This window comes from Malaclemys terrapin, chromosome 2, assembly GCF_027887155.1.
Source record: "Malaclemys terrapin pileata isolate rMalTer1 chromosome 2, rMalTer1.hap1, whole genome shotgun sequence".
Classification (NCBI taxonomy): Eukaryota; Metazoa; Chordata; order Testudines; family Emydidae; genus Malaclemys; species Malaclemys terrapin.
The window spans coordinates 63,802,552-63,827,974 of record NC_071506.1 but is presented as its reverse complement, the minus strand read 5'-3'; the positions used below and the strand labels follow the sequence as shown (position 1 = coordinate 63,827,974).

Below are 25,423 nucleotides of genomic sequence, written 5' to 3'. Positions count from 1 at the left end.
TGTGGGGGGAAGCAGTCCCCCTTTTAATCATGTTAAACTACATGGTAGTTTTTTGACATGGACAAATATCCTTTAGAGCCTAATCTTAGCTCACCAGACTCTTCTTACTGTTACCACATACAGATTTGAACCAAGGATTTCACAAAGCTACTGCACTGACCTATTTCATCCCTTTATCCTGGATCTCTGGTTACCTGGAAACAATATTTATATTCTCACACACATGCTGTTACCAGATTTGCCTGCTACTTTAGGGTATGCTCCTTTATTAGGGTTACTCTTCTGGGGGGGGGGTGTCCTGTAATTCTATCAATGTACTGCTTGGGTCACTTGTGTTTTCAGATGGAGCTCTACTTCTCCCTGCTGCAAGTTCCCTCCCAATGGAGCTATCCCGCACGACCTAGGTTCCCCAGGGCTGGGTTCTTCCAGCCCCAGAATCAGACGAACATACACACACATTAACAGAGCACGTCTGAGCAGACCGGGTCAATCAGCACTCCCAAACTGACCCCTTATATGTCCCTGGATTCAGCAGGCTGCGTCGAACAGCACCTCCAAGCTGTCACCCTCATATGCCACGGGCACCGCACCGGAATAGAGTACACCTGAGCAGGCTGGGTCAAGCAGCACTTCCAAGCTGCCACCCTCCTATGCCCCACGTTCAGCACATCCCTATCCCCACTTTCACATTACAATTGTTCTGGTAGTAGCCACTTGATGAACACACCCCACAGGATTTTGTGGCACTTTAGCTTAGGTATGAGGAGTGTTGCTGCAGAGCGAATGGGGAAGCCAAAAAACACCCAGGAGGAGAGGGGGGCGGGGGGGGGGGGAGAGAGGGAGGAAAGCAACCAGCTTAACCATGAAAGTTATTTATTGCCAGGTAATAACCATAGGGGAGCCAAACAAACAAAACAGTTACAGTATTAAATCTAACTTAAATTTGATTATAAAAGTCAGGTTTAGAAAACTATAACTGATCACACAAGTCAGGGTCAGAAGTCTATATCTAGAAAGAGAGAGTGAGAGCTAGGTTCTCATCACTCTGTGAAGCTTGAATTGAGCGGGGGTCCCAAGTGGTGGTAGTAGCTGAGGGTCCAGAGTGCTGGAGACAGGCAAAGCCCCCAGCACGATCAGTCAGGAGAAGATGAAATCTCAATGGAACTGATGCAGATTTTGGATCCAGGCATCAGAACAATTACTTGAGCATGGGTAGGGGTTTTTGTAGGGAAAGAACAATGGTTCAAGGGAGAACACTATATTTGTTTATAGGTAAACTGATGGCTCAAGGGAGTATACCAAAGTTGTTTTGTTCAGGCCCGACAATAGGAACTGGTCATTCCTGACTATGGGTGGTGTTCCTTGGAGGGAGCTCACAATGCAATTAGGGAGCGTCACTATTTTGGATACCAATAAACGATTTATTACTAGAATTCGTCTGATAACTACTGAGCTGGTGTGGGTTCATCATCTGGAGCAGAGATCCCCCATCATGCAGTGCTTCTGCTTTTCTGGTCCCAGAGTTCAGTGCAGTTCTTGCCTTGGAATCTCTGTTCTCCATTCTGTATGGTAATGGAGATGCCTCCATGTCCCATCTTCGATGCAAATGAGTCTTGGGGAGTTGCCTTAATCCTGTCACCCTTGTCCCATGGGTTTAGGCGTGTCTCCCATGGCCTTTTCATTGCTTTTTGTAAGTCTTTTTTCTGATTGGTTTTGGTTCAAGCAGAGGCTGGGGCGGGGAGGTAAGGTCTTTCATGAGTCAGACAGGCTGGGTACTGCACCCTGGTTCCCCAAGAACACAGAGCTGATAGATAACAATGCTGTATAGAAAAATTAATTGAGTTCCAGTAACAAAACAATTAGAAATGTCTGCCTGGAAATGATGTACAATAATGGCCTTATCTAACTAAAGTTGATGTTAAGAAAGAGTAAATTGGAGTTAACACTAATTTAATGCTGGTTCTGGTTCTGTAGAGATATGAGCAAATTCTGATTTACTGTGATGGGCAAAATGAGTCTGATCCTCATCAAAATCTTGTATTGCAGTAAGCTAATTCTCTGTTTTGAGTGTGCTACTAAATTGCTCACATTTTTCAGGAGATGAGAAAAAATGACTTTAACTTAACTTATTGGATTCTTTCAAGAAAATAACTAGGGCTGATTAATATATTTGTGGGAATAATCTTAGTCATTAATTTATCCCCTTTCCTCTGTTTGTGAATCACAGACAAATGTGACAATTTCTGTGAGTATATATGTCATTCATAATTTTGCTGGATAGTTTGGACAAAAAATTTTCAGTGTATGAGTTGGCTGTGAAGTTTCCTATTTGAGTATTCACTACTTTTGGAGAGTGCTTCATCATCCAAATCACAATGTGCTTTTTTTCTGCTTCCTGATTGAAACCTTTTAAACAGGAAAATGATGACCAATCACAACCAACCATCACATTTTGAAGATCAAATACTGAAACATATTTCTAGAGAACTGTTATAAATAATAATAAATGATAATGATTGTTATTACCATAGTTCCCAGTGGCTCCAATCAGTTTGGGCTGAATGTGGTTCAAACATAGGAACAGACAGTCTCTGCCCCAAAGAGCTTAAATTTGAAGGCTCTGATCCTGCAGGCACAATGTGTGAACTGACTGCTGTATCCACGCAGAGCTCAATTTATGTCAATGAGGCATTGCATGAGTGCATCAGTCCACAATTTGCAGGTTTTGAGTCAAAGAGCCTAACAAAGAAAATAGAGTGATGAGAATAGTAATCCCCACTGGTCATCTGTTCAGCAGAGATCACTGAAAGTCACATGAAGTTTAACAATTTGCACAAACGACCAAGCCCTTTCTAATAATAAATAAATCAAGTAAATTGGGCCCCTCTCATTGACACTCCATGAACAGCAAAGGGAACTACAAATAAAACAATAATAAATAATAATGCCTGGCTCTTCTACTGCACTTTTCATCAGTTGATCACGAGAGCTTTATAAACAAGGTGCACAATGATGACCAAGACTCTTTCCTGAGTGGTACAACCCATTCCTGTGGCTGAGCAGATCAAAATAGAGCTGCCTGCATTAGCTTGCATAAATCAGTATTAAGTTTCATGTACCATTCTGCGGCTCATTCACATCACTTTCTTGGGTCCCTCTGGAGTTCCCTTCATAGTTTCTTTAGGTCTGATTAACCTACATCACTTTGGGGAACTGTTAAAATTTGCCACATTGCTCTTCACCTCCTTTTTCTCTTTTTAAAGGAAATATATTATACATCCACAGTCCTAGTAGGAATCCTTTTAGTATTGTACTGTCAACCTTTCCTAAACTGAAAATTGGTCATTTATACTCGGTGGTTTTAGTTGTTGTTTTGTCTCTTAGCTTGTTTCTAATCCATGACAAAACTTTATTTCTTATTCCATGCTACTTTGACTCTTTAATAACTTATTGTGAGAAACTCTGTAATAAACTTATCAGAAGTTCAAATACATATTTGATTCTAGCTTAACCACTATTTTGTTGAGATGAGTTACGTATTCTAGTACCTTGGGGAAATAAACTTTTCCTTTACAGAAGCTGTTGTCCCCATTATATCATGTTTACCTAGCAATTTTATAATCCTCTAATTATTATTTAAATAAGTCTATATGGTGCTCAACTGAAGCTCAGTGATCTATGAGTCTATGATATCTACAGGTTTCAGAGTGGTAGCCGTGTTAGTCTGTATCAGCAAAAAGAACGAGGAGTACTTATGGCACCTTAGAGACTAACAAATTTATTTGAGCATAAGCTTTCGTGGGCTAAAACCCACTTCGTCGGATGCATGCCATGAAAAATACAGTAGGAAGATATATATACACACACAGAGGACATGAAAAAAATGGGTATTGCCATACTAACTATAACGAGAGTAATATTTAAGGTGGGCTATTATCAGCAGGAGAAAAAAAACTTTTTCCAACTCTGCAGTTTCTCGTTGGAGTCTGTTTTTGAAGTTTTTTTGTTGGAGTATTGTGACTTTGAGGTCTGTAATTGAGTGACCAGGGAGGTTGAAGTGTTCTCCAACTGGTTTTTGAATGTTATAATTCTTGACATCTGATTTGTGTCCATTTATTCTTTTGCGTAGACACTATCTGGTTTGGCCAATGTACATGGCAGAGGGGCATTGCTGGCACATGATGACACATATCACATTGGTAGATGTGCAGGTGAATGAACCTATGATAGTGTGGCTGATGTGATTAGGCCCTATTATGGTGTCCCCTGAATAGATATGTGGACAGAGTTGGCAACGGGCTTTGTTGCCAGGATAAGTTCCTGGGTTAGTGTTTTTGTTGTGTGGTGTGTGGTTACTGGTGAGTATTTGCTTCAGGTTGGGGGGCTGTCTGTAAGTGAGGACTGGCCTGTCTCCCAAGTTCTGAGAGAGTGAGGGATCGTCCTTCAGGATAGGTTGTAGATCCTTGATGGTGCTCTGGAGCAGGATAGGTTGTAGATCCTTGATGATGCTCTGGAGAGGTTTTAGTTAGGGGCTGAAGGTGACGGCTAGTGGCATTCTGTTACTTTCTTTGTTGGGCCTGTCCTGTAGTAGGTGACTTCTGGATACTCTTCTGGCTCTGTCAATCTGTTTCTTCACTTCAGCAGATGGGTATTGTAGTTGTAAGAATGCTTGATAGAGATCTTGTAGGTGTTTGTCTCTGTCTGAGGGGTTGGAGCAAATGCGGTGTATCTTAGAGCTTGGCTGTAGACAATGGATCGTGTGGTATGGTCTGGATGACAGCTGGAGGCAGGTAGGTAAGTATAGGGGTCATTAGGCTTCCAGTATAGGGTGGTGTTTATATGACCATTGCTTATTAGCACTGTAGTGTCCAGGAATTGGATCTCTTGTGTGGACTGGTCCAGGCTGAGGTCGATGGTGGAATGGAAATTTAAATCATGGTGGAATTCCTCAAGGGCTTCTTTTCCATGGATCCAGATGATGAAGATGTCATCAGTGTAGTGCAAGTAGAGTAGGGGCGTTAGGGGACAAGAGCTGAGGAAGCCTTGTTCTAAGTCAGCCATAAAAATGTTGGCACATTGTGGGGCCATGTGGGTATATGCTACAGCATTTGCTATCCTTCAGTCCTGTGGTATAGCAGCAGATTTGAATGAGAATTTGCATATTTCTGTTAGGAGTTGTATCACTTCATCCTTAATGGCAGTGATGAAGCAAAACACTTAAGCACATGCTCAACTTTATACATGTGAGTAGTCCCACTGAAATCAGGTTACGTCCCATTGAAGTCACCAAGACTATTCACATGGTTAAATCTAAGTATGCTTAAGTACTTTGCAGATTGGGTGATACCATTTCTCAGAAATATATGTTTCTTTCAGCACCTTAATCTCCAACAGTACCTCATCTTTATCAGTTGAAAATTGTAGGTATCTCCTCAACATCCTTGGTGGTGATGACTGAAGCAAATAAATCATTTAGCTTTTCTACAATGTCTTTATGCCTTTTAATTGTTCCCTTTGTACCTGATACTCCACTCAGCCAATTAATTCTCTCACAAGTGGCTTACTCCTGCTATAATTAAGTAATTTCTTATTTACTTTTTATAAATTTGACTAATTTTGACTAATCTGTCTTCGCAACCCCTTGTTCCTTACTACTATCTTCCATTTGACTAACTCCCCATTTTCTTAAGGATACTTGTTTGGCTTGAAGACTTCTTTTATGGTACCTTGCTATTCAATCAAACTGTTTGTTGTTTCCTTCCTTCCTGGCTTTTGTTGTTGAGTAGCATGTGCATATCTCTGGTAACTCATTAGTGGCAGGCTGAAGTAGGCTCCATGCTGAGGTCACACAGTGGTATTGTAGTTCCCTTTCTTGACACAGCAATTTATATCACTTTTTGTAAGTGTGTCAAGCTGGTGTGTGTGTGTGTGGGGAGGAGGGGGGGGGGGCGGGGATGGAAAATTGAGCCAAGTAACAAAAGTGGTGGAGTCCCAGAAAATTCTTGAGAGTTAATGTATGGAAAATAATTTGGATGCAAATCAGTGAAATAGCTGAGTGCTTCGCATGAAAGCCACAAGATTAGGAAGCTGAGGGCTTCAACCTCAAATGGGATTCAGCATGATTTCCATAGAGATTCTGCATACATTGACTGGCATGCTAGCAAAGAATCCACCTAGAGGATCAGTGTGCTGCATTCATGCCTAGTTGTACCTCACCCAATAAAAGAAACAGCATTAGCATTCAATTTTATGTGTCATGTCCTAGAATATGCACATTTGTAGACAGTGTGTGACAGTATGCAGGAAAATATGAGATTAGTTAATCCTCCCACACTCACAAAATCAGGTGTTCAACTCTCCCACAAGTAACCTTTATTAAAATCAATCGGAAATGCAGGTGATCAGTAGCTCTGTTAATCTGGTCATTTAGTTATGTGCCTAAATACTGATTTTGGTACCCATGATGTAGATTTGGGCCCAATCATAACAAACATTTCCGTATGATTTAGAATTTAAATAAAACATATTCATGCTTTGTGCAAGCAGTTCTCATCCATCCCTAAAATGACTCCACCCTGTCTTCTTTTAAGGTGTCAAAGGTGGCCGCACCAGGAACATCCCTATGAATGTTCTGTAAAACAGGGCCGGCTCCAGCTTTTTGCCACCCCAAGTGGCGAAGACGGGGGGGGGGAAAAAAGCCGCGATCGACAGCTGCTCTACTGCGCTGCTTCATTCTTCGGTGGCAATTCAGCAGCCGGTCTGAGGGACTCGCCGCCGAATTGCCGCCGAAGACTCAGCCGTGCTGCCCTCTTCCATGGGCTGCCCCAAGCACCAGCTTCCTGCGCTGGTGCCTGGAGCCAGCCCTGCTGTAAAGGAAGCTTTCCTGGCCAGAACTAGGAGACCAATCCATTTCTGCACCCGGTGTAGCCCTATTTGTTGCTTCCTACAGTGATCTGTTTTTAAAATGGCATATGTTAGATTAAATTCAGCCCGGGATTATTCCATTCCCCCCCCCCCCCCCCCGCCGTCGGACATAATCCAGGGTACAGAGTTGCCATTGGCAGAGAATCCACCTGAAATGATTGTGCAAGGGGCCTGCAATCCCCTTTCTGTTTTGATACCTACAACAACCCAGGACAGCCCCAAAAAGAGACAGCACAGTGTGAGGAGGCATGGCCAGTATATCATGATTATATTTTCCAATTCAGTGCCCTCTACTAGAAAGCTGCTACTAGTATTCATGGAGGCCTGACCACAAGCTAAAGCAACCCTCCCATATGTGACAAGAATGCCAGTGGGGTGTGAATTGAGGGCACAGAGTCTGAAGGAGAAATTACTTTTCCTTTATTGGAAGTTCATGGTTGTCTGAAGTGTTTATTGGTTAAATCCTACTAGAGGTGTTGTATTAATTTAGATGGAATATATGGGCCAAAAGTATTCACAAAACTGAGTCACTTGGTCTGGCCATTAAACAGTTTCAAATGAGGTTCATTTGAAATGTAAAGTATTAAGTACAGCTTTCATTTTAACAGCTTCCCTTGTTCCCTTTCCCTTTAGCTGGAGAGAGTTTTTAGAAGGAAAAACCTTCTTGTTTGACAGTCTCTTAGATGGTATTAAAATGGTAATAGCTGTCCTTTGTGGGGAAAAGAGAAGAAATTAGCTGAGATGGGCTGGAGCTCTCATTGTTGCTGTTGTTGTTAAAGTCCAATCCCATTCCCAAGAAGACAAAACAAGGCAAACACAGACACAAAGGGGAAAGAAAATAACATCAAAGAGAAAAAATGCAGTTTCTGTATCTGGTGCTGACTCTCACCTGCTACCTCGCTGCTGGAAAAACACAGGCACAGCACAGTCTTATCAGCCACTTGATCTGGCAAACTTGTACCAGCATTGGGCTGTTTAGGGCATTTATTTTAGCTGCCTCTTTTTGGTCACAGGCCTGCAGTAGTGTTGCAAAATATGCAGTCTTGGCCAACTAGGCCAGACTCTTATCAGACAGAAGGGAAAGGGAGAAGAGTAGGATAGGATAAATGAGGTGAAGAAGGAAAAGGATACAGGAGTGGCAGGGGGGAGAAATGGAGTCCCACATTCTACGTGGTGTTCAGGATTCAGCCAATGCCAATAGAGATGGTGGCATCATCTGGCCCAGTCTGGTCAGGACATTTTTCAGGATTAGGATGATGAAGGCTGGGGTGATGGTGGCAACCATGATGATGAAGCTCACTCCAGCAGTCAGGTTTTTTTCTAAAGTCTCTTTCTTCAAGGACCTCCAAAGGAAGTGATGAGTGGAATAGCCTGTCCTCTCATTATTTTGTGCACCAATTAGGCCTAGTTGCTGACACTCCAATTTTTGTTTACTGATTTCTGGTTCCACACTTTTCTTACCAGCATGATCTTAACACAGTCCTTGAGTTATATCAATAGGCTTTTTTATTTGGACTAATTCAGTCTGTTTCCCTTTCATACCTTTTCCCATCAACATGTGTTATTATAGGTTATTGTCATCTTTTATAACCTGTCACTCACTTTTTACAGTTGAGCTCACAATTAGGGTAAATCTGAGGCTCACAACAGAGTCTGACGAGTGGACCTGGCCACCGATTTTGGATGTGGCTCCAAAGAATGGTAAGGGAGGAAATGCTATATGTACATTTTAGTGCTTCTTTGACAATGGAATCCTTAAAATTAATAGAATAAATATTCAGCTGAGACACAGATTAATTTACTGTTGTGCTGCAGCCTTCCACTCCTGAGGAAAGCACTGTCTTTAGTTTGACTTTCCAACTCAGATTTTTTGGTACTATTTGGTTAGGTTCCCAGTAGTCCCCTTGTTGTTGCTAGGGTGCTGATAATACCCAATGCCAAGAAAGCTAAACGCTCTTTCATCCCAAACCGAAGTTATCACTGATCTCAGTGACATCTGCAAGCTCTGTGATTATCATATGTTGCTTTGGTGATTATACTTTGAAAGGTATTTTTACTATGTTATGAAGTGGGAACAAAGACGCACACAAAATAAACTGATTCTTCAGGATATTAGAGAGACAAGGTGGGTGAGGTAATATATTTATTTACCAAATTCTGTTGGTGAGAAATAGAAGCTTACGAGCTTACTCAGAGCTTTATTCAGTTTAGGGCTACAACACCACACAATACAACAGTCTTCAGGATATAGTTTCTTCAAAGCATAAATTATAAACTTTTAGATCAAAATTTGTCAAGAGGCGCGAGCAAAACTGAGGGCTGAATTCAGTCCTGACAAATCAGTGGAGTTACCCTTCGTTTTATGTAGGAAAGGCAAAACCCGCTTTAAGACTATGCTTTCCATTTTTTGTTTTGTTTAATAAAATAGAAACAATATACCTTCAATGTAAAATGACTCATTAAAGATTAAAGAAAACAGCAAAACAGAACAGAACTAGATTTTCCATGAGAGAGCACAGTGTCTCTCCCCCCATCACAGGCAATATTAACTTTGAAAACAAAATGGCAGCCATCTTTCCACATGGTCAGAGCTCTTCGAAATTAAAAAATACAGTGCAAAGATAACAAAGGCTATTGTACCAGTACATTACATCACAGGCGCCGATTCTGTGGGTGCTCAAGGGCTGGAGCACCCACAGAAAAAAATTAGCGGGTGCTTAGCACCCTCTAGCAGCCAGCTCCCCCACGCCCCTCCCAGTGCCCCTCGTCCCCCAGCAGCCCCTCCGATCAACTCCTCCAGATTGCTCCTAGCACTTCCAGCACACTGGCGGCCCCGCCGATCAACTCTGCCCCTCCCTCCCAATCAGCTGTTTCATGGTGTGCAGGAGGCTCTGGAAGGAATGGGGAGGAGCGGGGATGGGTCACACTCGGGGAGGGGGTGGAACTGGGTGGGAAGAGGTTGGGTGGGAAGAGGTGGGGACTTGGGAGAAGGGATGGGGTGGGGCCTAGGGCAGAACGGCAGGGTTGAGCACCCCCCAGGCCCGGAGGAAGCCAGTGCCTCTGCATTACATAATCATTTCCATAAAAACTAAACTATATTTTTTTTGGAGAGACTCATGCTCATTGTTTACCAAAGAAACTTTCCCAGTCCAGAATTACACGTTAAGAAAAATGTACAGTGTTTCCTTCTCTCTCTCTGTTTATCTCTCCCTTCTTCATAACTACAGATGTTAGTAATTATTATCTGTGAGATGACAGAGCCCCTGCAATCAGCCTACTGCTAATTAATACAGAGTTCCTATTTTGATCTGTGGTCGTTATTTTCCATTTTATGCTTGAACCATATAAGCTGGGCAATGGCTAAAATGTATTATACAAAAAAATGAACCCTTCCCTCCTTTTCAAATAGCCTCTTATTTATCGCTATGTAATTTATGCATGTCTGTTTCTAGTTTTCCTCCTTATAATGCAGACAAATTGTTGGTGGAATGAATCGAAGGTACAGGAATTCAATAGGATGGCTAGCTCAAGCAAATTTTCTTAATAAAGCTAAACCTTGTTCTATGCACTACTTATTTCACCCACCTGACTGCTATTGTCTCAGGTTTATAACAGGGTTTTCTCTCTCTTTTTTAAATAAATATAATCTGTGGTTTCAGGTTTCACAGGGGTAGCCATGTTAGTCTGTATCAGCAAAAACTATGTGGAATCCTAGCGGCACCTTAGAGACTAACAAATTTATCTGGGCATAAACTTTTGTGGGCTATGACCCACTTCATCAGATGTGGGTTTTTTTTAAACCTGTGGTTTGACACCAGTTTATTGCTTCTTACTCCAGAAATGTTCACATTCTAATGGGCTTTCCTTACTCAAAGATTTTAGCACTGATATCTATACTTTTGAGTTACTGTGTTGTTTCTATACCTTGGAGCATCCCAATGTATGGCCAGGACAGTGCTGGCTAGGAAAGAATATATACTAGGGGCCAAATCCTCAGCTAGTGTACACCTGGTACTCCCTAAATTATAGGCTATGTTTCTGTTTCCGAAGTGAATGATTATAGCTCATAGAATATTTTCTTCCAGTGAGAATGCTGATTTGCATCAGGTGAAGATCTGTCCATAGGTCTTTGATTGATCAGGGTCTGTGAGTGTGAATTTATCACATTTAGTTTCTAGTTGTTACCGGATTCATTATTGTAAAAAAGGAACAGAACAGCAAACAATTAATGAAAGAGAACACTTGAATTTTGTGAAGCACAGGAAAATCTGCCTGATGCATGTCTGTCTCATTAGCTCTGTGGGCTTGCTAGTTGTCATAGTTAATGCAGAGCGTTTTAAACTGATAGCCTAAAGCGCTTTCATTTACCATAGACAAATATTTTTCCAATGCAGCTGAGCTAAAACCTATTATAAGGGATGCCACAAAATGCCAAGAGATTTAACTCAGGATCTATTTTATCCATCAGTGAACAGATGTTATCAAATCAAGGAATACCTTGGTGATGCTTTTTAAATATCTGTCTTTTCTAAAGAACTTCACCCAAATAAATATTTGTTTCCTTGTACATGAAAAATCCCTGGCATATCTGCATTTCCTGTGGTCTGAAGATAATTACAACCCTTTATGTTTGCTTTGGCCTTAGGAACTCCTTCACAGATATTCTACGGGCTATTCTGTTGTCCTTGGAAGTTCTCATTGAAGATCAAGAGCTTCAGATAAATGGCTTCATTTTAATTATAGACTGGAGCAATTTCTCCTTCAAGCAAGCCTCCAAGCTAACACCTTCCATCCTCAAACTGGCCATTGAAGGGTTACAGGTATGTGGAATGTGAGATGCATGCATGTATTCAGTTAGCTAGGTTTTGTCATTGTAGTCAGGATAATATTTCTCAGAAAGCAAAGGGGAGAAAAATCAATAAAAAATTTCAATAAGAACAATGATTTGAGTATCATCCAGTTGTAGCCTAGCCCTAGTTTCAGATGTTCATTTTTGATTATCTATTGCTTTAATTTAAACCCTAAATCGTCATTGCCTCAGGCAAGTATTACTTACTGTAGCAATTAGAATAATGTTTAGAGATTTGAGATTTAATCCATCGGAGAGTTCCTGGGGATTAAAATCCAGCAACATCTGCCTTATGAAGCATGTCGTACATGTGCGGGTGCATATGTATGTGCAGGGTGGTGAAGGGAAGGGAGTAGTTGTGATTATCAGGAGATGGAAATATACTACCGAATCATACTTTCAAATATATTTGGGTTTGGGGTGTAATGGGAAAGAGGGAGGAAAGACTCCCTGAGGGAATCAATGTACTGCCATTCAGATTTCCCTAATTTCCTGCAGAAGCTCTCCAAGCATGATAATACACCAGACATTAAATTATGTTACGGTCCAGTTCAAAGGAGGTACGTGCATCTGACACATGTAAGCAAGTAGGAACAAGGTAAAACTACATGAAAACCAGATCTGTATACAATGGGTCCACAGCATGCTTTAAAAGAGCTGTTATAAAGAGGATTGTGATCAACTGTTCTCCAAGCTCACTGAAGGTAGGACAAGAAGTAATCAGCAATCTGCAGCAAGGTTAAATATTAGGAATTTATTTTTTAACTATAATGGTAGTTAAGCTGTGGAATAGGGAAATGGTGGAATCCCTGCCATTGGAGGTTTTTAAGAAGAGGTTGGATAAACATCTGTCAGGGATGGTCTAGGACGGTCCTACCTCAGTGCAAGGGGCTGGATTTGATGACTTCATGAGGTCCTCTATCTGGCTCATTGGCCTAACACCCTTACTTGGATACTTCAAGAAACCACTCCAGGGTTCTGTCTACTTGATGTCTCTGTAATAAAGTCCATATGAACTTCCCTCACTGGGGATATATTACATTCAGACTGCCGGCAGCTTAGGTATCCTCTCAGGACCTTTCACAGGCTTCTTCCTAAAGCTCCTCCCAGGACCTTTGACTGGAGAGACCCAAAGTTCCAACCCTTTTACCAATCTCTCCCTCAAAAAAGTGAGCCACACCCTTCTCTTTCCCAGCCTGCCTCATTATGGAGACTCAGTACAAGTCTAACTCCCCGCCAATCTCCCTTAAATTCAGTAAGGAGAGCTGTCCTTGTCCGCTTTCCCAGCATGCTTCACTGAGAGGTCTACAATTTTCATGTGCCTTGGAAATTGCAACCTCTTCTCTTCCCTCCAGATTGCCTTTGTTCTGGGTAGAAACTAGGAACAGGCCAGTGCTGGATCCAGAACCTGTCTTAAAGGGCCATCATGCCCCATTACAGTCCCCTAGGTCACCTTGTTTGTTTCTGTTCCTGGATAGAATGAACATAACTCTTAGAATCAGGTTTCTGGTGAGAATGTTAATAGAAAAGGCATTTAAAATAAGATTTCTGCGAATATTTTACAATATTAGCAAGAAATTAGGTGTTTCTGTGAACAGTTTAGGTACTTACATGGCTCCCACTTAGCATCTCCCTCCCAAGTATTTATGTAGCTATCCTCACAACACCTTCTGTGCTATGGGGAATTAGTATATCCACAATTTTACAGATGGCAAACTAAAGCAAAGAGAGATTAAGAGATTTGCCCAAAATTACATAGGATTGAACCCAGATTGCCCAAGTCCTAGTCTAGTGCTTTAACCCACAGCTTTTTATTACAGGTTCTGAGGCTGCCTTATTTTCTGATCAGAGGGGTAGCCGTGTTAGTCTGAATCTGTAAAAAGCAACAGAGGGTCCTGTGGCACCTTTGAGACTAATTGGGAGCATAAGCTTTCGTGGGTAAGAACCTCACTTCTTCAGATGCAAGTCTGAAGAAGTGAGGTTCTTACCCACGAAAGCTTATATTCCCAGTACTTCCGTTAGTCTCAAAGGTGCCACAGGACCCTCTGTTGCTTATTTTCTGATAAATCCCTGTGTAATGTGCAAAGATTTCATTTGTTTATCTATAGGATGCCAGTCTTAGTGGCACTTGATTTCTTAAATTTTTTATTTAAAAAGAACACACAGATGATTGCAATAAATATATGTGGAAATAAAAATAACTGTTTGTAATACAAATTAAAACAAGGGGAATGTTTCATGGACTGTGCAGACCACTGGAGGATTCCATTTGCAATGGGAATTGTAAACGCTGCAATTTGGATTGCAAAAATTGGAAAACAATGCCTTGACGCTTCTTGAAGATTACTACACCTCATGACTTCCAATTGTTCTCTTTTTTGTTCAACATAATCTACCAATCTGACACCAACCAGTACTGGGCCATTCATCTGGCATCAGAATAAAGGAATCAGAAACTTCTTTAGAGCATTCAGACATATTAATTACAAAATCATTGTGGAGATTGTAAGTCAAATACTCTTATATAAAACACAGACTTTTCAAGTGACTGATTTCCCTGTTTAAAGCGTTTCAGTAACTTTTTCATTTTAACATACCTGTCACTATCCTAATAAAATTTTTAGTTGTTTCAGATGCTTTTGAAATATAAACAAGACCTATATTGGAGGGGGGGAAAGAGAACCACTGTATGAGTGTGTTGCTTCTACTTTGGAGGTGCCTGGATTCCCAGGCCACATGGGCCATTGTGATCATCCAGTCTGACCTGTATAATACAGATCATAGAACTTCCCCAAAATAATTCCTAGAGCAGATCTTTTAGAAAAACATCCAATCTTGATTTTAAAATTGTTAGTGATGGAGAATCCACCACGAATCTTGGTAAATTGTTCCAATAGTTAATTACTCTCACCTTTAAAAATGTATGCCTTTTTCCCAGTCTGAATGGAAACACTTAGGAGGTCTCAAGGTTTATCATGTCCGCAAAATATCTAAATGGTTCTAGTGCTTTGTAAATATCTGCAGCCACTAATCTCCACATGCAGATATTCAAGCAGGCAGATTAAGGGAATATACCCGTTCCCTTTTTTAAGGAACAATATTGGGCCAAACTTATCCCTGCATCAGACCAGTGAAGTGGATGGAGATACAACAGGGATGAAATTAGTTCATTATTTTATGATTACATATGGGGTTGAACCCAAATCCTGATCTCTACGAAGCTTCAGATATGAATTTTCCAGATTCTCTTCCTAATTGGCTGAACCTAAACTCCAAATCTGAACCCTCTCTCTCAAGTCTTAGGGAAACTGATCTGGATACAAACTCAGTGCTTTGGGCCCATCTTTGTTTGAAATCTAGGATTATTGAAAAATTAATATTATTCAATCAAACCATTAATGTTTATCTATGCAATAATGTTTCTTGTCACCTTTAAGATGCAGCATGTTTTCCATCCTGGTGAAAGAGAGCTGCTTGTCTTTGCAACTCAGCCCTTTTAGTTTTTCTCAATCTGCTCCTGCAATGCAATAACACTAAGTAATGAGAATGGATGTTATTCAATACACGTTAATTAATTCTGTAGAACCTCCACTAGTTATACCTAATATGCTTGATAGTAATACAATTATTCATATATAGATGTTATGCAGATTTCTTATTTATGAAGATTTGCAGATGTACAAATTCTAGTTAAAACTCAAGTTGGTCTGAAATCACATTTTGCTCATATTCCCGTTATTTATTGGATTTCTCTGTATGTAAGATCACACCGGTGAGTTCATTATAGCTCAACAGGGTAGCTCTCCTGTTTCTCAATTACCCTATTTAATGACCTAAAATAGAGCTAGTATCACCATCTTAAACCAGGGTCGTTCTAATGCTAAATAACTATGTGTACAGGGTGGCACTTTTAATTATATCTCAAATGTGCAAGGACAAATGTGTTCTAAGCAAGGCTCTCATTAATGAGGTCCATTCTTTCATCATGAGGAAATAGTTGCTATATGTCTTAGTAGATGCTCTATTTCTTTCTAGAGTTTTTCTATTTTCTATTTCTGTTTCTTTCACTGATGTCTGGGGGAAGGGTAGATCTTACGGAAAAATGGTCATACAGAGGCAAAGGGGGAAAAGATGATATTTATACAAAAACAATATACTATGCCAATAACTTGCTGGATTTTGATTTCTATTTGTTTTTAGCATTTCTGTGTGAACAGCTTTTTCCCCTTCACAGCCTTTCTCTTTCTGCTTGCTCCTGCTGTGAAGTCATATTTCTATGTCTGCGATGTTGGTCTATTAATTATCCCTAAGGTTGTGGGCAACATTGACTGTAGTGTCAGTTAATCAGAGATTAGTTCATCAGGGTTTACCTATAACAACATTTATTTAAACAATATATTCTTGGATAACTAAAATAATTCCAAGAAATATAATGAACTGCGGAAAATAGTCACCACAATCCTTTTTGTAGGGTGACACATTTTGGAGTGTTCCATTGAGATGCTTAAGAAAATTAGGTCAGAGGAATAGCTGCTGCAGTGCAGCTGTACTGGTTGCAAGGAGAAGTACAGAGATTTCCTTTTCCCTGCCCAGCATTTCTGCATAGGCTGCAGCTATTGTACTGCAGCCAGTGCTTTCTGAGTGTGAGGGGAAGAGCATTCCTAGGCGCATTGACCATCCCAGAAGGGGTATGGGTGGATGGACTGGGGCCATCACCCATTCCCTGCGCAAAGGCAAATGCCAAAATAAATATGTCTGTGTGGGCTACTTCTTTTCTGAAGGTGCAAGAAGGGCTGCCAGTGAATATGGTCAGGGCTGTCCCTAGGAAGCTGCGGGACCCAGGACAAATCAGCCTCCTTGCTACTTTCCTCGCCCTCCACCTGGCGCGCCCCCCCTCGCCCACCCGCCCGACCGCTGCTATCCTCCTCACTGTCTGCCTGCTCGCCTGCCTCCTCAACCCCACCCGCCTGCCCACCTGCTGTTCGCCTCCCCATTCACCTCCTCACCTGAATATCAGGACAAATGGCGTCCCGATTGCACATCGGTCAGGAATGCGGACAAAGGGCTAAATATCAAGACAGTCCCTCCTACAGTGCGGGGCCTGAGGCAGTTGCCCTGATTCACCCTACCCAAGGGACGGCTCTGATAATGGTCATCCTGGAGACACTGAGCTTTCTTCTGCCATATGCAGATGTAACCCTTCTGCCAGGTGGAGCCAGCAGCAACAAGGGCTGGGTTCAGTATCTAGGGGTTCCTTTTCAACAATACAACACAAAACCGGCTCGAGCCCCCTCCCAGTGACCTGGGACAATTACACACCAACCCTGGGCGCCTCTAAGAGGCAATTCTTCCCCTCTCGCAAGCACAGAGTCTGAGTGTAGCAAAAACTTTTAATAAAAGGAGGGAATTAACTCAGCATTAATTTGGGAAAACACCACCACTAGGGTTCATAAACACAAACCATGAGCAAAAGACCCTCCCCCAAGTAAGTTGGGCAATGTCCTTTTCCCCTCAGGGTCTTACAACCCTAAAGTCCCTTTAACGTGCCCGTCCCTTCTCTGTACCCCACTCACAGTTGCTGTCCTTGGCCAGTGCACTACCAAAGTTCAGAGGTTCATCTACAGAGTTCACCTCCCACCCTGTGTGGAAGGCAGGGGGTGGTAAGGACGAATCTTACACACTGCACTCGCTCATTGCTCCAACGGCTGATTGTCACGCCTCTGCGGGGCTCTGCTCTGACCCTCTCTACCAGCTGCCCTGCTGGCCATTTGCCGCGCCTCTCTGCCAGCTTCCCAGCTAGTCACTCGCCAAGATGTCTTCAGGGCTTCCCCCACACACACAACACAGCTCTCAGTGATTTCAGCTGTTAGTGGGGGAGCCTCACTGCTGTTGCACACTGGGCAGTCTCTTGCAATAGAGACACTGTCCCAAAGTAGGTTTAATACTTAGACCTAGGTATCAGTGATTTCAAGTCTGAAGCATGTAACAAGACTCTCAATTGAATCTAAATTAGTTCTTTTATTATACCATGGGGCGAGGAAGGGTCAAATGGTATATAGGACCATTAAACAGGACCCACACCACCAAGTACAAGTACCTGTCCCCACCCTTTTTCAATTCATTGGGCTTTGGAAGTCCCCTGCCTAGCAGGTATCATTCAGTTGAAGGTAAGTCCCTCCATTGGGGTATGCCAGGTATAGTTCTGCTGTCCTCAGTTCACACAACAAGGATAACAACCCTTTATTATTCCTGTCCCAATAACAAAGAGACTGGGGATCCATCACCAGCCACAAGTGATCATTTGGGCAAGCAATCCCATCATGATGAGCACCTAGGCAGGGTGGGTTTGTCCATGCAAACAAGATCAGCTTCTGAAGTCTTTTTCCACAGCTCACCATTAGATGTCAGGGGAGAGCTCATTCAGACTCTGCTTACACAAATATAATGTCTCCAGCAACAGGTGCTCTGTTCTAGTGTGTTTATACACACATACGCATGCACAAAGATAGATCACTCAGCCAGCACTGAAGAGCAGCCACCTATGAGTTCACATGTGACAGCTTCTTTAACACCATGCAGAAACACTACAAAACACTTGAGAAAAATCAGGACTAGTGGTTCACAAAAACTGATCCCAATTTGATTAGTTTAGTAAAGAAATCTAGAAGATCAAAGGATCTGGAAGTCCAGCTGAGCAGCACACAGCACAAGTCAGCAGTTGGGGGATGGGCATGCAAAGGTGGCTTAAAGATCATTTTGGCACTGCCATATATAAGGCTTGTCTGCCCTCAGGCTGCTTTAATTTACACCACCTGTGCCAAAGTCCCATGGGGCTAAAACCACAGACATTTCTCATATAAAATCACATGCACCTATAGCATGCTTTAGGATCACATGCAAACAATGTGATATAAAAATGTGCAAAAAATTTAATTTAAAAATATGCCCTAGAAGTACAGATTTGAGAGTGGAGCTGACTGAAAAATGGAATTTCTGTCCCAGGGGAAATTCTGATATTTCTGCATTTGGTTTTGTTCCAAATAGGATGAAGAATATAAATATCAAAACTAGAGCTGGTTGAAAAATTTCTGATGAAATGTTTTTTTCTGTCAGCAAATGCTTTTTTTGTCAAAACTGACATATTTTTCAAGAATATGCTGATCTCCACAGGTATTAGAGGGGTAGCCGTGTTAGTCTGTATGCACAAAAACAACAAGGATTAGTCTTTAAGACTAACCTTAAAGATGCCCAAATTAATCTGTTAGTCTTTAAGGTGCCGCCGGACTCCTCGTTGTTTCTGATCTCTACAAAACTTCATTTTGAAAAAAAAATGAAACAAAGCATTTTGATTATTCCATTTTGACATTATCAGGATGAAATATTTCAATTTTTGTTTCATAAAGAATTTTTGTTTCCTATATTTATGTTTATTTATTTATTTATTTATTTCGGAAAGAAAACAAAATTCAAAATGTCAGAATTGCTGGAAATTCTGAGTTTTCACCAGCTCCAGGTGAAATTCTTCACAGAAAAATAAATTCCCCCCCAAAAAAAAAAATTTATTCAGAAACATCCCAATATTTTGCTTCGGCCTCTTTTCATTGAATAGAAACATTTAATTTTCGTTTGTGTAGTCAAAATGAAATATTTCATTTTCAGTCAACATTAATCTTTGTGTCCAACTGAGCAGCCATCGCGCCTCAAGGAAGTTATAATTCCAGTTCCCTCATGCTGCCTTTCTCCTTTACGTGCCTTACTCCCCAGCTACACTATATCTACCATGATGCATCACAGTCTCTCCCTGTGGCTGAACCACCACAGTGCATCGTAAGACTCTCATCAGGCATGGACCATGGCAAGATATATAACTGGCAAAAAAGTTAACAACCTTCTTCCTAAACAGAGATTAACGTTATTCTTGGCCACTGCTGCTATCTAAATATCCAGATCAAGATCCCCAGGTTGTAAACATGAGTAACAAAAGGTAGGCATAGTCCTTCAGTGGTAAAAGAATCTTGCCACTTCTTCCAGCTGATTCTCCCAGCCTACCACTATTATTTCTTATTCAAATTAAGAATAAAACAGCTAATTCACATCGAAGTACCCATCTACGTTAGAGACTGAGAAGGCTCACCTCATGTAGTGTATAAGTCACATAAAATGGAGATGCAGAACTGTGTGCCATCTGCATACTGAAGGCTCAATAGCCCAACACCTCACTAATGGTGATATATACACTGAACTAGAGGGGTGAGAGAATAGAACCACCTCATACCCAGCATGAGAATTCCCTCAGTGTAGATGAACATTTGCCCTAAAGCTATCTCTTTGACAGGCTAGAATGGAGTTCCTCAAGAGACATTCCTTATGTCCCTGCTCCGGTCCTCAACCTGTCAGCAAATGGTATCTAAAGCTGGTAACATATAAAAGAATTAGAATGGGCATCTGAGGCCAGATCCTCAGATGATGTGAATTGGTGTCACTCTATTGACTTCAGTGAAACTACACTGATTTACACCAGCTGAGTATTTGGCCCATTATTTTAAGCCATTCTTAGAAGGACATCAAACATTCACACCAATGTAGCCTGTGTGTCACATCCAAGCCTAAAAACAGATTGACAGTGACCAAGGAAATCTTTGGATTCTGAATTTGTCAGAGTTGTCCTTTCCGCATAACCTTTCCAGCTATATTCCCAAGAAAAGTTGGGAGTGGGGGAGGTCCAGGTTGGATATCAGGAAAAACTATTTCACTAGGAGGGTGGTGAAACACTGGAATGCGTTACCTAGGGAGGTGGTGGAGTCTCCTTCCTTGGAGGTTTTTAAGGCCCGGCTTGACAAAGCCCTGGCTGGGATGATTTAGCTGGGAATTGGTCCTGCTTTGAGCAGGGGGTTGGACTAGATGACCTCTTGAGGTCCCTTCCAACTCTGATATTCTATGATTCTATGATTCTATGAAAAGGGAGATTAGAGACAGAAGATAAGGGGCTGAATTCTGAGACTCAAGTTTTCTTCAGCAAGGGCCAACCAAAGGAAGGGATTGACAATCTCCTCAAAAAACAGACTCAGTACTTCCCTACTTGATCTTACCAGCCTGGCAGGATCTGGGTCAAGTCTGCAAAGAGCTCCCCAAGCACCTCTAGCTCCTCCATGAATAACAGAGGCTTATGGGCAAACAGGCAAGATTCACATTCGTCTGTACCAGACATGACTTTGCCTCCACAGAGATCATAAGTCTGGTCAGATTCCAATTACTCTTTTCAATAAAGAAAATAGACGCTCCTCACAACAAGAAACATTCAACTGTTTCTGAACAAAGAAAACCCCAAGTTTCCCAAGGCTATTCACCACACTTCACATGTCTACAGATTACAATTTATTAGATGCTGTAATGGAGGTGAAGATACCTTTCTTTGCCTCCCATACAGCTTTAACAAAAGATTTCAGAACTTTGAATTTTAAAATGTGTTTATTTGAAAGTATGCAAGCAAAACATGCATTTGTATACACAAATATATTTGGATAAACAAGTACCCATTGGCAATGGATACACACACAAATATATTTTGTAGACTTAATTTATACACCAAATTTTGAAAAATTGGCCCTAAAGAGTTTTGAAACATTTGCGCATTGAGAGGAACCCCCTTTCCCATCATAGAATATGTTTTATAACATTAGCCTCCTTTGTTGAATAGCTGAATGTGCAGTCACAACTAGTTAAAACTGCAATGATGAGCATTTAAAACCCATTGGAACAGGTTAACTTGAAATGTTCCAAAAAATGCTTGTGCTAGCTGCCTGACGCAGCTGTTGTAATATGATGAAGAGTAAAGTGTTTTCTGAAGTATCAATCAGGGACACTTTTGAAATTTTAGGGAAGGAAAATAGAGATTGACTCATATATAAAATAAATGCAGATAAACAGACTTTTCTCTCAGTAAGAGAAGGTCCATGCTGGTTGTTTGCCTAACATCTCCAGTAACTGAATGGAACAAATAAAAAGAAAAGCACAGCAGGCTATAGACTCACATTTATTACTTGGAAATTAGATTTAACTGTTTAGTAGAATCTATCAACACAACAATATATTTGCTTGGCAGAGGCTTTTCACGGTATTTGGCTCTTGGCAAGAGTAGACTGCTGTATGCATTAGTGTTCCTTAAGACAGAGAAATTGGAGATGTCAAGCTTAGCACCATTTTTTTTACTGTCACGGTTATTACATTTTAGTATAGGTTTCATGGAGTTTGGTTATACAAATTAGACAGTAAGAGAATATTATGTTAACATTGCTAAGGAGCCATAAAAGTTAACACTGATAATTTCCTAAAACCAGGAAGCAAACATTTCTTGCAAGTAGCTATTAAAACACTAGCAAGAGTTTATGTCAGTAGTGAACTGATAGCCAGAAAATAGTCCTTTTCCCCAAGGAAACATTTAATTTTTCAGCCAAAAATCTAAACCCAATTTTAAAAATTTGTCACTGAAAACGTTCAGCAGAAAACCAAAAACTTTGATTCATAAATGCCAGTGCAGTGCCTCGTGGGGTTTATCAAATTACCATTCTCTTCTATGACACAGACTACTTGATTGGACTACATGTCCCATGATGCAATACAGTCCGTCCTCTGACTGAGCAACCGAGATGCATCATGGGAGTCCCTGGCCAGTTTGCATCAAGAGAGCTATTGTCCAATTTGTGAACCTGGTGGCTAGAGGAGTAAGGAGGCAGGAGACAGCCAAACTACAACTCTCATTAACACTGCAACACTATTTCAAAAAAAAAATGTTCTGGGTGCTCAGCTCGTTGATGAAAAGTCAACATTTTCCATGGAAAGCAGATCCTTTTTTATTATTCTCCTGTTGAAAACCCATTTTTTTTGCCAAAAAACAGTTTGCTGAATTTTTTGCCCAGCTCTAGTTTTATACTATATCTATCCAAATGTTCTCACACATCTCTTTCCCTTTTCCTGCCTCCAGAGACTGTCCCATGCTCTCGATTTTCACCGCTGTTACATATCAGCTTCTACCTGGAGTAGTGTTTTTTAAAAAAAAAAACTGTGGGGGAAGAGTGTGTGCGAGGTGGATACTCTTGAATGCAGTCCACATCAATAACTGTGATAGTTATTCAAACACACAAATATAATTATTCAATAAATTGCACCCCTCCAATTTACTATAAACGCCTGAGTGAATGCTAATAGGGTCACTGAGCTCTTTGAACTGCCACTGACAGAACAATAAAGAGCTCCTGTGGTTTGCAAGAAACAGCATAGTATAATTTTGCTTTCTTTCCAAGGGCATTTCTTAATGATATCATTATACTGTCTAAACTCCTACTCCATTTTCAGAAATGCAAAATGCTTCAGATGACAAGTTACCTTCCTTTCTCCCTTGGAGAGTTGAATCTCAATTATAATTTATAATGTGTTACTTACCCAGTGAATATTCTTTTTCTGTGCCTCTGGAAGGTGCCAGCTATGGTATTTTTAATGAAGCACCCCGTTTTACAGACTTTCTACTCTAAAAGTAGAGCAACTGCTCCTAAAGAGATAGGCTTATCAACAAGTTGCTGAGCAAGCAAGGCAAATAAATCCCACTTGTACTATCTTATAAGGCAAAGCAAAATAATTTAGATACATCTCTGTTGCAGACAGTGTTGCTGCCTGCACAATATGCCTGGAGCTCTAATAAGAAACTTTGCTACCAGAATCAGTGAAGGTGTAAAGTGTGTGCGCAGGCATGAAGTACTTTTGGGGAAAAAAGAGAACATTAATTGAAGTGTTTGAAATATGTTGCTCTGACTGTTTTCACTCCCTCTTTTTGGATTCATGTTCCACAACTATTCTAGCAAATGAGCTAAACTCTCAGGAGTCTTTGTTAAACTGGCACAGGAAGTGAACGTTGCAGAATATTCACAGAAAGTGAATTTGGAGTCCATCATTCTGAGAATTAACCACTCTGATCAGGGAACAGAAACAGACCATGCTAACTATGTATCCATCCAAAACAGCCAGAATTGCAAAAAGGGAGTACTAAAAGCAGTACTTGTACAAGTAGTGGGTGAGTAATCGATACACTGAAATATACTCACATAACATATACAGCAAATAACTATGAATAGGAACAAATCCGGGGAAAGTGTGACCCGTTGGTAGACAATTTGCCATCAGAAACCAAGAGCTATGTTAAATGAATAAATTGTTCAATACATATATTTTCCCCAGCTCTAGTTGTGTGCATGGATAGGAGAGGGGGAGAAGCCATACAGCGTTATTTTATGTCCCTATCCCAGGGAGGAAACTACATCTGGAAGTTCAGAAGCTTAAGTAGCCAGAAAGAATTTGGAAAGTGATCATCTTTGCCTGAAAGCAGTTAATCCTCTTTTAACAACATTTTTTGTTTGGTTATATTATACAGTACAAATACTGACTGAATGGCTACTTCATGGGCTCAGTATAATGAGTCTTAGAAGGTTGCTCCCATTAATAGAATGATTTGCAAGGACATGAACATTTTGCTGAAAACTGTAACAATCCATTTTTAATGGCACTGCTGGTACAATAGTTTTGGTTGATTGCACTTTCTATTTCCCCTCAAAATCACTGTCTCAGACAGTGGGTCATAGACAGTGTCCTCCCCACTGTTTATGTTGTGTAGGGGGCACAATTTCACAAGTATATTGTGTCACCTGTTGCTATTATTCCTGCCGCTGTGGCAACCAAAAAGCAAAAATCTGTGACTTTCTCTTGATGTGCTCATTCTCGGGTTGGGTGTGTAAATTCCAAACCCAGAGAACAACCACACATCACTTCTGCATGGGGCCTGTAGGCCACACTTTCAAGTCCAAGCTCTTTGAAATCAGGCAGCCTGGCACACTGATAGAGTGGAAAAACACTTTGCAAATGATTTCACTGGAGATGAAACATCTGTTGATGTGTGTGTAGGCAGCATTTCTTTTCGAAACCTGTCCGCTTCTGTAGAGACATCCTTGAAAAAAGTGACACAGTTGAACACTTTGAACTCCTTGACTTAACTCAAATTTCATTGCAGCGTAACTGTTTTGTCATGTAAAGTACGTACCACAGCTCTTTAAAGATCTCTAAATGGTGCCTGTACATGCAAAATGCAACATAGCAGCAATTTATGAATGTTTTATCTATTCCTTTTTATCTCAATTTTTGCATCTTCAGTCATGACCTTACTTAGCTTCTGGCGTGCTATTGCATGCATCCACATGCACTAAGTAGTGAAATATTGCCATAAAGGAAACTTTATGAAGCAGAGCCGTCAGTGCCATTTATTTGTGTTCAGTGTCAGAATTATGCAAATGTGCTTTGTGACAATGCATCAAATATTAATAAGCTTTCTGTCAGGTGATGGTAATGGAAGGAAATTTACAGTAGTTTGCTTTGCTAAATATACAAGATAACTGATGCTGTTTCACATATTTTATTGCCATACCTGTCACATTCCCATGTTATGTCCCTCCTCCAATAATTTTTACCTCTAAAGCTTGATTTCTGAGATGTTGTCTCTCCTTCAAAGAGATGTAGTTTAGGTGGCTGGGAAGATCCTGAAAGGTTCAAAGTCATTTGGGGATGAATGAAGGCTTTTAAAAATTTGTAATATATTTGGGGGGAAACAGC

The 25,423-nt window shown here is 40.9% G+C and overlaps 2 protein-coding genes across 11 annotated transcripts in view; one reads left to right on the top strand and one right to left on the bottom strand.

Annotated features, from left to right (window-relative positions):
• The window catches only part of CLVS1 (clavesin 1), a 116,611-nt gene that overhangs the window by 39,373 nt on the left and 51,815 nt on the right, over positions 1-25,423 (top strand). For both annotated transcript variants that reach the window (XM_054017223.1, XM_054017222.1), the window contains exon 3: positions 11,570-11,744. In XM_054017223.1, the coding sequence (XP_053873198.1) occupies positions 11,570-11,744 (175 nt within the window). The remainder of the gene's footprint in view (positions 1-11,569; positions 11,745-25,423) is intronic.
• LOC128831105 (uncharacterized) overlaps positions 1-25,423 on the bottom strand; it is a 148,567-nt gene that overhangs the window by 79,377 nt on the left and 43,767 nt on the right. For 4 of the 9 annotated variants that reach the window (XR_008443748.1, XR_008443747.1, XR_008443749.1 and 1 more), the window contains exon 4: positions 19,011-19,085. The exons of 1 other annotated variant lie outside the window; for it this stretch is intronic. Coding sequence is in view for 1 of the 8 variants with exons in the window: in XM_054017224.1 (XP_053873199.1) it covers positions 19,011-19,085 (75 nt within the window). In the remaining 7 variants the exon portion in view is untranslated. Of the gene's footprint in view, positions 1-19,010; positions 19,086-21,245; positions 25,351-25,423 lie in introns of those variants that run through there. 4 more of the 9 variants (XR_008443751.1, XR_008443754.1, XR_008443755.1 and 1 more) reach the window with 4 other exon arrangements.